Source organism: Lampetra planeri, chromosome 7 (genome assembly GCF_965212315.1).
Source record: "Lampetra planeri chromosome 7, kcLamPlan1.2.h2, whole genome shotgun sequence".
NCBI classification, from domain to species: domain Eukaryota; kingdom Metazoa; phylum Chordata; class Hyperoartia; order Petromyzontiformes; family Petromyzontidae; genus Lampetra; species Lampetra planeri.
The window spans coordinates 12,811,270-12,824,370 of NC_136113.1; the positions used below are offsets into that span (position 1 = coordinate 12,811,270).

The 13,101-nt window shown below is 44.0% G+C and overlaps 1 protein-coding gene across 1 annotated transcript in view; it reads left to right on the plus strand.

Moving 5' to 3' along the window:
• The window catches only part of LOC144720153 (ryanodine receptor 2-like), a 289,470-nt gene that overhangs the window by 74,986 nt on the left and 201,383 nt on the right, over positions 1-13,101 (plus strand). The window contains exons 13-14 of the mRNA XM_078596660.1: positions 5,827-5,962; positions 11,960-12,055. Coding sequence (XP_078452786.1) covers positions 5,827-5,962; positions 11,960-12,055 — 232 coding nt within the window. The remainder of the gene's footprint in view (positions 1-5,826; positions 5,963-11,959; positions 12,056-13,101) is intronic.

The window sequence follows — 13,101 nt, forward strand, 5'->3', positions numbered from 1 at the left end:
ATCGATTTGTATGCTGTACGTCTACGCTCTGCCATCTATGCTCCCCACCATCGCCAAGCCTCACAGACTGCTGTGGTGAAATGTGGTTAACTAACCCCCCCCCCCCCCACAAAACCGCATGGCATGCAGAGGGCCCTCCTTCATCAGTGGATTGACAAAGAGCTAACAAAGTATGGCACAATCATTCTGCTGTTCAAAAATGGTGATCAGAGGGAATGGAATATTGAAATAATGATGTTCTTTTGGGCCAACCAACCATGCGTACAGGGTAGGTTTTAGGAAAGGTTTCTCTACCATGAACAACATACAGATTGTAAATCTTGTCCTAAAAGCAAGGAATTCATTCAAATGCTTGTGTGCCTGGCCTTTGCAGATGAGGAAAATGAATCATCCACGAATCAATGCCAAAATTAAATATATTCAGAAATAATAACAACCATTTATATCAATGGAACAGCAACACAGATTTCACAAAGGACATTCCAAAATATATAATATGAAGGCGAGTCACACAATGTGACACACCTTCGCCAAAGTTATTTACAAGGATATTGGAAAATGTCTTCCAAACCTTTGGCTTGGAGCCCTATTCGAAGTTGAATTGTCGCTCTGTTTCATCTCTCCGTGTCTCGTTTTACTTCTGTCAGTGTATTTCTCCCTCTCTTTGTGTCTCATATCTGTTGGTCCCTCTCAGTCTCCCTCTCTCTCCGTCACCGTGTGCTTGTGGGGGAGGTTGTTGCACACTTCTCCCTTCTTGCCCCTTCCCCACTGCCATCCGTAGTGGTCAAGTGACGTGGTTGTCTCGCGGTACCATAAACAAGCTTTGCGGATCTTCCTTCTAAAATAGGCGGGCAACTGCCTGAACGGGATCATCCGTGCAACAAACACATTGAGCTCAAACTCAAAACTCAGCCGTATTTTTCAAAACTCAAAGGAAGAGATCGTATTTGTAGCATCCCTGAGTGAAACTGCATACGAGAGGATAGCACTCCAAAATGTCCACCAAATGGCTAACAACTGCAGGTTTCCCTCGCTTTATGCATTCCAGGAAAAGAGTGCAACAAGCAAAACCCTATGAGACGGCTGCCTTCCAAGTTGCGCATAGAGTGTTGTCCCACATCAAACCGCACAGCCGCGCGTGATTGAATTTATGCCGCACGTAAGTGGATATTGCTTGGAAATAAGTTGGCTTCATTTATGCAAAATTGCACTGATCAAACCCGCATAAAGTGAGGGAAACCTCTACTTGCAATGGCCATTGCACCAGTGGTCATCCTCTGGAGTAGCTGGCCATAACCACCAATGATTCCTCCCTCGCATGAGCAGATATGCACTCGTGGAAATATTAAAAGATTTTGATTTGAAGCTTTCGTGACTGCAGGAATCCATACTCTTTGGTTCTTTCGGTAAAGTCACGTGGGTAGTAATAAAATAAAATAAATCACGACGTTTCGAACGCAACACAAGCGTCCGTCTTCAGGTGAAAATCGCGAGAGTTGCGATGTCTGCTGCGAGCAGCAAGATGTCCGCTCCCTCGTGCTGCGAGCAGCACGATTTTCACCTGAAGACGGAACGCTTGTGTTGCGTTCGAAACGTCGTGATTTATTTTATTTTATTTCTACCCACGTGACTTTACTGAAAGAACCAAAGAGTATTCACAGATTTACTTTGGACATTCTTGATGATTTCCACTTGCTAGTTTGTACCCGTCTCTTTTCATCTGCCTCATCGGACATCTTCTCATGGATCTCATCTCTACTGGACATCCGTGAAAAAGAGTTTCGTGGCTCATCGGAATTCCTCCAGGATAGATGAAGATTTTGATTCTGAGGCCTATCTCGCACTCAAGACTCCTTCAGTTAGGTATGTCTTGGGCCGTAGAGTTTTCTCTGCTGAGCACCATCCAATTGGAAGCAGTTAGTATAAGATGGAATCAGGTCAAACGTTTACAAACGATGTCAGTAAAATATTCTAAATGTACTCACAAGTGTCCAGTTCAGTTACTGCCTTCCACAAACTTAATTTCTAATCGTTTTAGATTGTGTTGCAACATAAAAAAAAAAGATTGTGTTATTTTATTCCCTTCATATTTTTAATATTTCACGTGTTGTAATTGGACAAATTGGTTATGATTTGATGTGAATCTGATGTACCGCCGTCATCCTGCCAGACCTCCCTTGGAAAAGTTCCCTGAATCTGAAGAGTTTTAACCCTGGCTAGCTAAAGAGTAATAATTATAATCGCAGAAGGACTTAATTTTTGATTTAAAAAATAAAACCCCAAACGTGATTTTTGAGCCCTTTGATCTCCCGACTTTAGCCCCATGCCCGGTTGTGCACGAGTTGTCCCTATGCTGTGCGTCGTGGGTCACGGGTGCGTTCGCTTCGCAAGGGTCGCGTAGGCCCCCATTGATCCCGCCACACGATACAGCTGCTCGTGACGGGCGCTGGCAACCCACAGGCCCCACCTGTTAGCGCCGATGTGTCAGCTTCCCTGCCGGCCCGGCCTGCTTAGCGTGATTAACGATAGAACAGCAGCTAGATTAATGAACACTTGCTGGTTATTTTGTTTTTGGAGGTTTGCTGCTGCCGTTGCTGATTATCTTGTGACCAAAATACAAAGTGTTCTTCAGCTAGGGGGGGGGGGCGCGCTGTGGGTTAGAATCAACGCCCCATTCAACTGGTTCTGCTCAAATGAGTAATACTTTGTGGGAAAGCCAGCAGTGTCTTGTGGACATACTTGGCCCCCTTACCATAGGAGTGTGGAATATTCGTCGCCGCGTCACAGCCATCGAAGGAGATGAGCACGGCCCCATGCTGCTTTGGGCGATTTTATTGTCTTCGACTTGACTCGGATTTCGAGCACTTCAGAAGTCCATGTCGACCAATTTCCCCTGTCAGTTGTGTGTGGGGCGCATCTGTTGAGCAAAAAACGTTAAGTGAGGTTGTGCATTGACTGCGGTGAGGCTGAATTGACATCAGATTGCATTGGGAAAGGCATTCACTGTTTTTTACCTTTGTTTTTTCGAATTTATGTTTGCCAATTAATCTTGGGCTATGGTGGTACCAAGGTATAGTGAAGCTTTTGTTGTTGTTATAACACCCGGTGCTTTAGGGTATTTAATGAACATATTGCGTGAGGCTATAATTTATTAATTCCCAATTCCCGCACGTAAATAACTCGGTAACTTCTGGGTGGAATGCTCACTGGCTGTGTGGTTATGAATGTATGTTGACCTTTTTTCGCACCGTACGTAGCTAAGTACACCGAGCAAAACAACTTCCAAAAATAATAATTGGCATGACTATGACGAGATTAAATTACTAATACCCGATGTTTGATAGTTAATATGTGTAAGAAATGTATTTTGCTTGCATAAAGAAACGTGATACGATTTTTGACAGATTGTTATTCATGACAGTGGGGCCATAAAGCCTTGCTCCGTGTTTTTAGTAAAGTATGCCATGTGTATAATAATAATTATAAATATATACCGCCTTTCATCGTAATGAGCAGTAATGAGTCGTAAATCTTCATATTAATTCTGTAAATTAATAAAGAAAAGTTCTACTAAATATTAAAGAAATATAAAATGCACTTTAGTTTCGTGAAACACGATTTCACTAACCAATCATTAATGTTTGTTGACATTACCATTTAATGACTACTTGGTAAAAACGGTGTCTCCTCGCTCAGACCAACATTGCGAGGTGCTCATTCTTATTGGTGGAACCTGAGATAGTTCTGGAACATCCACATTCCCATGGCAGGAGCCACGTTATGCATTTTAGTCAGCTAGGGTTAAATTTTTATTTAAAGCTTTCGTGACTGCAGGGATTCATATTCTTGGTTCTTTCGGTAAAGTCACGGAGAAGGGAAATAATAAAATAATCAAAATACAACTATTAAATTCTCACAACGTTTCGACTGCAACACAAGCAATCATCATCAGGTGTGAAATCCACAGCAAGAAAATTTGAATAAGAATATCAGCTAGGGTTGTTAACTACAGTTGTTTACCCAGAAGCTGTCGACGTCTGACCAGGATTTGAATTCGGTACCTTCCATCGGTGATTTTGGGTATTTTAATAAATGTGTCACTCGGCTGGATTAATAGGATAGGTAACTTTGAAACGTAAGCATCCCGCTTCTCACTTTGTATTTGCGGTTCCTTCCTCCCATTGTATTACTCCCCACCATGAACTCAACAGAGTACCGGCTATGCCTGTGCCTCCTGGGGTTTTAGTATCAGACGCCTGGACTGATTTTTCTTTCTGTGTGCCATGCTGTGTGGAGCAGCATTGTCCGCTCTTGTTCTTGTTTCTACTCATCCTCGATACGTACCCCGAGGCCCATTCGACATTCCATTGTGTCATCCTAAGCACTTCCACATCTATATGTACCTCGTTTTCCCATTCTTGTCTCTTCCTCTCTTTGTATGTCAGCTCTAACTTTCCAGTACTTCCCCTTATCCCAATGTTCTCAATTTCCCTCATCGTTAGCTTTTCCTTTCCTCCAACACGTGTATCCCTCCAACATTCATATCCATCAACATCTGCCTCCCAGCAGCACCAATGTCTGTCTAGCGTCGATCCCCTTTCGACCTTTATCTCCTTCCAACACTGATCCCTGGACACCCTTGCAAACGAGATGTTACATATCAACGGATTTCCAGATAAAATATGTTTTATTCATGAATACAAAAGTGTAACAAAAAATACTTCACCCCTAAATTTCGATTTAAAGCTTTCATGACTGCAGGGATTCATCTTCTTGGTTCTTTTGGTAAAGTCACATAGAAGGGAAATAATACTGGTAGGAACGAAGTGGACCAGACACCAATAGATTATATCGTCCGTCCGTTTGTCCGTCCGTGTAGCAACATCGCCCCCTACTGCAAACACTTGGCATGACCCTACAAAAACCTTTACACTCAGTGACGCTTTCCTGGCTAAACAAGTGTAACATTCCCTTATAATTCCCTGAGATAGCTTTTAATTAAAACTTTGAAATTAAATATTTAAAACTGTTAAATTAAATAAAAAACTCACAGCGCCCTAAAGCCTACAGCTAGGCCTAAAGCCTAGAACTAGGCCTCACAGTCTCCCTTCGTATCGTACCCCCGCGTGTGTGAAAGGAAGTTAATGTTTAACAATGTTACATTCCCTGATGTTTTAAAATAGAAACATTTAAATTTAAAGCTTTTACATAAATAATAAAAACATTTAAATTAAACATTAACTCACAGCGACCTAAAGCCTACAGCTAGGCCTAAAGCCTAGACCTAGGCCTCACACTCTCCCTTCGTATCGTCCGATTAGGTGTAGCAACATCGCCCCCTACTGCAAACACTTGCCAGGACCCTACAAAAACCTTTCGACTCAGTGGGGCTTTCCTGGCTAAACAAGTGTAATAATACATTGTTTATATTCTTTGGTTATTCGTTCCTACCAGCCCACCCCGCAGGGTCCTGTTAAAATAATAAAAATAAAACATAATAAAAGAATTCTCACGACGTTTCGGCCACAACGCAAGCAGCCGTCCTCAGGTGGAGAACATATCTGTCGGAAAGACGGCGTCTGAATGAATATTTTATTATGTTTTATTATTTTATTATTTCCCTTCTACGTGACTTTACCGAAAGAACCAAGAAGGTAATTCACCCCTGTCACCCTGGGCTCCGTCACCAATCTACCTCCAAAGAACCAATCTTCCTCGAACACAACGCTCATGTTCCCTGCAGCACTCGCTTCCTTCCGAGAAACCGTCTCTCTCGCCAACAACCGGCTTTCCTCCGCACCGACTCTCGTGCCGGTCTCTCGGCAGGGCATGATCACGCTGGTGCTGGACTGCATCGACCGGCTCAGCGTGTACAGCAGCGCCGCGTACTTTGCGGACGTGGCTGGGGAGGAGGCCGGGGAGGCGTGGAAGGAGATCCTAAACACGCTCTACGAACTGCTCGGTATGAACCTGCAACACGCGAGTTATGACGAGTGGAGAACTGTTGCTTCCTACATTTAAACTTGCGGGCACTGCCGTTGGCAGTGATGTAGCGGCAAATTCTCTAAGAGCTTTTGCAACCGTTTTTTTTACCTACACTGCCGCATGAACTGAGCTTTGTACAGTAACAATGAAGATAAAGACAAACATGAAAAAACGATTTAGCAAAACGTGCTGACTGTAATATTTTTTTTGCCGCAGTGTAGAGTTTCTCCGCATTTTGTTGTTGCATTTATGATGCACCCATGTGTTGAACCTCGTCTATTTTTGGCCATCCGAACACACATCACTCATAGATGTTTGTGCTAGGAACATCCTCCTGACATTGGGTAAACAGCACTGATGAATTTGTTGCTCATGATTATCGGGAATGTTTTTCAGTGGTAGAGGGGAGGTGATTACGTGGGGGATCAGATTGGATGCAAAGCAACATAAATCTGGCAGCATTTTCCTAATCACCGTTTGTCCCGTATTCCCAGTGACTGCTAGCTATGCACTCGAAGGTCATCTAGCAGAATGAGTGATGACAAGTCCATGTCCACCCAAGGAAATTGCATGTTGCAGCCACTGTAACTAATTTGGCTTTTTCTGTTTTCTTCTTTAAATTTCTAGAAGTAGATAGTGCGGAACAAAAATGCATGCGTACACTGCGTACCAATACAACATTTTCCAAACTGTAGTAGTATACACGCAATTGCTGCAACTGTGTGAAATAACAAAGTGTGGCTGGGCTATATTATCATTAAACTCGTCAATTGTTCTAGCTTTTATCGGGTTGATTATTCGACTCGTAGGATAACACGAATATAGTTTTGTAACAAAAAAAGTCCCACCCCTTTTCTCCAATGTGTGCCACTGGACGGGAGGTGATGTTCAGAGCTTTGTTACATCATCCGCATGAACCGCGTCACATGGGCTATGGCTTAAAGGGGGTTTCCTGCTTTCGGGAGGCAGAACGTTCAGCCGGGCACCATTTTTGAATGCAAATTAGACATATACGCTGTGTAGACTAAGTATTGTAATAAGCCTTGGCCAGGAGCACTGTCTATAAGGGATGATGGATGGACGCGGCTGGTGATAGAATGGCAGCGAAAAGAGGGAAAATACCAGAGAGGGTGAGCACTGCACCTCCGCTCCTCCGATTAGCATGGTCGGATGCGTACGGTGCGAAAGAAGTTGAACAAACATGCTACGGAGAAGGCACAATAGGATCGGCTCATGGGCACAAGCTGGATGGATTGTGGTGGCGCAGAATCGTGAGGGATCGCGACGAAATGGGCATGCCTTCATCCAGCAGTGGATAAATCATGGAATTGTGTGCATATATATTTGTATTTCACCATGAGTGCGATACATAGTCACGGCTAACATCGGTGGCGAGTGAAAATTAGACCAGTCCTGTAACCTCCCCCCTCACCAACCCGCACTGATTAGCAAGGTGAAACACGGTTTAACAACAACAAAAACATGAATGACAGAACATCAAGCAATAGATTGACAAAAAGAGCTGAAACTGATTCTTATTTTAATTATTATCTTGCTTAACAGGCATTTTATTGAGCATTAATTGAACCCCGTGCCGTCACATTGTATTCATCGCCGACCCAAGGGCGCGACCAATTCTAAGTGTCTCCCTGCTGACACGAGTGTGGAGCTGTTCTCAGCCTGAGCCATCCGTGAGCATTCCACGTTCCTCTGACGCAGTGGCCACATTACTGTGAGGCTCGTAAGGCCCGCTGACGTATTGCTCACGTGCAATTGCATACACCGTATTCTCTCGACTATTAGATGCACTTTTTTTCCCTGTTTTGGGGGGCAACGGTATGACCCAGAGGTGTGGACTCGAGTCATGTGACTTGGACTCGAGTCAGACTCGAGTCATGAATTTGATGACTTGCGACTCGACTTGGACTTGCATAACAATGACTTTGTCCCACCTATGAGATGTGGACTCGAGTCATGTGACTTGGACTCGAGTCAGACTCGAGTCATGAATTTGATGACTTGCGACTCGACTTGGACTTGCATAACAATGACTTTGTCCCACCTATGGTATGACCACGAACGGAGGAATACATTGCCAACCGGGATATGAGCTTGCCTCCTTCCGGTTGGGAGTCAGGGTTCGAGTAAGCGCCACCCAAGCAGATCAGAATCAGAATCTCGATTTATACTGGAGGGATCCCATGAGCTATAAAGCTCTTTTTCACAGATGTCCAATAGCGGCGGGTAAGATATAGTGACGATCATTGTTAAAGTGGTGATGATCTATTGGGTAATGCCTTGTTCACCTTGAGCAATTGTGTATGAAACGTTGCAGCGATGACCCATATTAATGATTTATTTACACGGACGCGACTGCCGCGTTGTGCTTAACGACATACGTAATGCATCCGCAGACAACGACACTGTCATGTCCATGTAGCTGTTGGCCGCCTGACTGCAGCAGTCTAATTCACATGCAGGGTGAGGGTTAATGAAATGCCGCACTGTCTGGCTTATTAATGAGTTTTTAATCATTGGTATGCACTTTTTGAAGCTCAAAGTAATGTAAAAACTATGGTCAGTCCACTGCTGCATAGAGGTCTCCCCGAGCCACCGACACCACTTATGATGCTGCGATGGAATAATCCACCCAGCACCTGCACATGAACTGATTTAATTGCTCCATCTCCTTGGTACACGTCCGCGCGGAGACAATCAATCCCTCGGCTGCCACTCCGTTATTATGCTTGACCATCGGCCATCGTCGTAATAAATCATGTAATAGGTTCCGTTCGGTGCATATTTCCCGTGAACGACACAGCAAACATGGCTGTTTACAGTCTGGGAACGCGAGTGGTTACATTTTAGTGGCTGTATAATTAATGAACCTTACACTGGAGTCGTAGGGGAAAATCCATGTTTGTATTTAGAAAATTACCTAACGCCGGTGGTGTCTGGCTGCCCAGGGGGCTAATGCCTGTGTCACGGTACAAGAGTCGACACTTATGTGATCCGGGTTAAAGCCCCCGCGTTTCCGCTGGGGTTTTAGGAAGGGTCCTCAAGCGTTGCGGCATTGTATGGCTTCATCACAGCGAGCCGCGATTCGGTACACACTGGTTAATGGTGCATGTTCTATTCAAGCGATAGCCCAGCTCCCAGGTTATTGCAATGCAAGGTCAGAGCCAGAGCCAAGAGACACACGGTCGAGTGCGCGGAGCTGGGAAGAGGCGATGGAGTCGGTGTGGTGTGTGGGTGGTCAAAAACACGAGGAGATGGTGTTGCCAGTGGTGTGCAAGTCCAGAGCAACATATCTCATCACTCATTGCCACGAATGTTGTCTGATGCTGCAAAAAAAAGGAAATGTGTAGGTAAACATGTAATGGTCAGCTTTGAATACCTTTTCACATTCGTTATTTTGGCATATTGGAGTACTGAAAAAACGTCATCGCAAAATCACGAACATGGAGGGGCTCGACATATACACCAGCCACCGGCTGCATGTTATCGTTTTTTGTTTGTTATCTTGGCCACAAGAAGAGATAACTGCAGAGCATTGCCTTAGGCTATGCAAATCCTTATATCCAATTTTAATCCGATATGAGGATACTCGACATACGCGGTATTGTGAGACTTTCCTAAGAATACCATTGCAAGTGGAATCGACCGTGCAAAGCAATGTGTCCACAGAAACACGCTCAATGCATACACAAACCAGCGAAGGCAAAGGTCCCCCTCGTAGCCTTAACCAACTCTCGGGGCAAGTGCCGTGAGTGAGCACCTGTGAAGGCCAACACGGTACCACGAGGGGTGTGGGTGGCCAGGACTTCCACCCCCCCCCACCCCCCCCACTTGATACAGATTTGTTGCTGTGACAGTTTCACCTGAAGACGGAAGCTTGTGTTGCCTCCGAAACGTCGTGATTTTATTGTTTTTCTTTTTTATTAATTTTAATTTAATTTTTTACCTACGTGACTTTACCGAAAGAACTAAGAGTATGAACCCCCCCCCACCCCAGCTGCCATTGTTTCCTCGGTGCCAATGTTCTCACGCCGCACCGGGTAACTGATTTGAGGCCGAGTCGACCGACAAACGAGCACCCGTGCGCGCTACAAAAACAACCACGAAAACCTTTCCATCGTGTTGCAAATCAGAACGTCGCCACTGTTGTTGCTCCTCAGCGCAGCGGGTTCCGCCAACCTTTTCGAGCGCTGCGGGACCACTATTGAACCTCCGAAATATTTCGCGGACTGCCAACACGCTACTACTTGTTTGAAATTGTACATTTCCTCGGTGTGGATGCCATTAGTATAAAAACGACAAATTCCCGGCGGAACCATCCCTGTAGTCGTAGCTTCGCGGACCACCAGGGGTCCGTTGCTCCAGTGCTCAGGTGTACACCCGTGGACACGTGCTGTAACATGCGCATGCTCATTGTTAGGTTGTGCAGCGTAACATTCAAATTTTTTTATGCTAAATTGTATGCTTACGTACTCTTTGGTTCTTTCGGTAAAGTCACGTAGCAGGATAACGTTGTTTCTATCTACGTGACTTTACCGAAAGAACCAAAGAGTATGGATTCCAGCAGGCACGAAAGCTTCAAAATCATGATTTATGCTACGTATTTCATTGCCAAACTTGGACAAAATATATAAGATCTGTATGTCGCTATTGGTAAGATGCGTGCTAGGCTTCATAGTGATTGAACTAGCAGGGTCATCTAGTTTTCCTGAATACACGTTCAGACCGATGAACAGGCAGTTTTGTATGGATCTTTATACGTGACTTTACCGAAAGAACCAAAGAATAATTTTGTATGGATGTTGAAATTCTTTCGCATCGTACGTAGCCAACCGCGCTAATCGGAGGTAAATGTCCCTTCTTGAGAGGACTGCTGCCTCTGAAGAAGGGACATTGCTCGCAACGTTATCCTGCGACATGTGTTACAGCCATAAGGCAGGTAAGGAAGTTATGAAAGTAACATAACAAATGAACCTACAAAGAATAATGGTGAGGCAAGTAAGGTTTTAATTATGAGAATATTCACGAGCTTTAAAATGTATCAGAACTATCAACATTTGTTTGACATACGAGTAAAAAAATACGCACCATATTCCCAGTGAATGAAAAACATGGCTGACTTTTCAGAGGTTAAATATTTTAATAGATATTCTGAAACCGTTTTGGCCACTCCTATTTCCATCGAAAGTTGACTGAATCATTGCTTGGATGTTAGCTAAAGTCCAGCGGTGATTGAATATGGATCTCTGCCAAGATGTATAGCTTCTGCTGTCCGTGAGGGTTCTGCCGATGCAATAGAAGAGTGCTCGGTAATGGACCATCGTAGCAGAATTCGTAGAAAGCAAAGATAAAACAAAGCTGATGGAGCAGCATTAATAAGGGGAAGTAGTTCGAATTACCTAACGTGGGAGTGCTCAATGTCTGGTCCTGGCGTCCCAGACCTGGTCTCATTTTCACGTCGCCCGGCTAACAACTGAGGTCATTGCTCACCGCCCGACCAGGAGGCTTTCTTGTGGAGTGCTCGACTCGCATGTGGAAGGTCGTAAATTCAAATCCCAGTTGGGCATCAGCACAGCCCATCATCGACCTTGGGGCTGATAAAATATCCATCAGCGTCGAAACTCAACAGTGTTTGTCAAATGGATGGACATATCCCTGTCATAGTAATGTGACGTTGCCCCCCAATGATGCAGGGCTACCAACAGAAATGAACACTACTGTATTTTGATTCGGGCATGAAAGCACTTTGGCTTTTTGGAGAATGTTGGTTGATGTGGGAAGATGGATTGTGGAGAATGTTATCACCTATTCCTGAATAAAATGTATGCAACGCTTGTTTCTGAACCACAGTAGTAACAAGCCTTTTATTTGCACTGCTGGTTTCTGCGCAACATACTTTGACTTGCATCTTGCACTCTTTGTTCTGTGTCACTTTTCCCCATGTCCCTGCCTCCAGCTGCCCTGATTCGTGGGAATCACAGGAACTGCGCCCAGTTTTCCAGCTCCCTGGACTGGCTGGTTAGTCGGCTGGAGAGACTGGAAGCCTCGTCAGGTGTGCAGTGCTAAAACAACCCACACCCGTTCACAGCAAGACACTTAACACTAATAATGATGTTTAATTTTATATAGCATCATTCATGCAAATCGCATCTCACGATCACTAAGGAACCATATACCAATCTTGTAGGCCGCCAGACAGTGAGCAGGCACCAACAATTGTCCAAGCCCTGCAGTCCTCGATATATTAAGATGTTTTCAGCAAAAAATATGCGTTTATACACGTGGGAGGAAACAGGAGCACCTGGGGAAAAAAATATGTATGCATGTGAGGGAGCAAAACTGTTTCATATAAAAGAGACAAATTATATGTCCGCATTTTGCTGTTCCGCCTTCTCCTGACGAGCCAGGGCATGGCACTCCCTCGACGCCCACGGGAGGGGAGTTTCACAACATTAGCACGATCTACCAACCCTCGCCTCTGCAAGCAATGGCCATCACCACCCAGCAGAGCTTAATTTGGTGAAAAAAATGATAAAAAAACGACACTCCATTAATCATGGGGGAGGGCTTAAAGTGGGCTTGGCCATCATGGTTATATCTATTACTTATTGTATATCAAATTAAATGAAATTAAGTCCAGTGTTGAACGATTTATGTCATTAATATATGCAATGAGGAATGGCTTATGTTATTCTTTGTGAAAAATAGCATGAAATTTTACAGTTGATGGATGATCCTTGTTGTGGTCATTTTTGTTCATTGCTCTGAATGTTGAGGGCCTAATTCTTATGTCTTTGACTTTACATTATATCCTTGCTATATAACATTTCTAGAATGTAGACGTAAAGTATGGTAAAATATAAATGTGTACCTTTCCGTTTGCAGCATTTTATTAAAAAATGTTACACGTAAACTTATACATTATGTTTAAGAAACATAAATTAGGATACTTTGTTTAAATTGAAATGGATTGTAAAGCTCTGTTTTTAACAGACAAGCTAAATGGTATTCAAAATTTACTTTGTTTGGGAGACCAAGGTTCGAATACAAATAGTGCCAAATATAGGGTGAGGTGACACAAATGTAAGTTTAGAACAT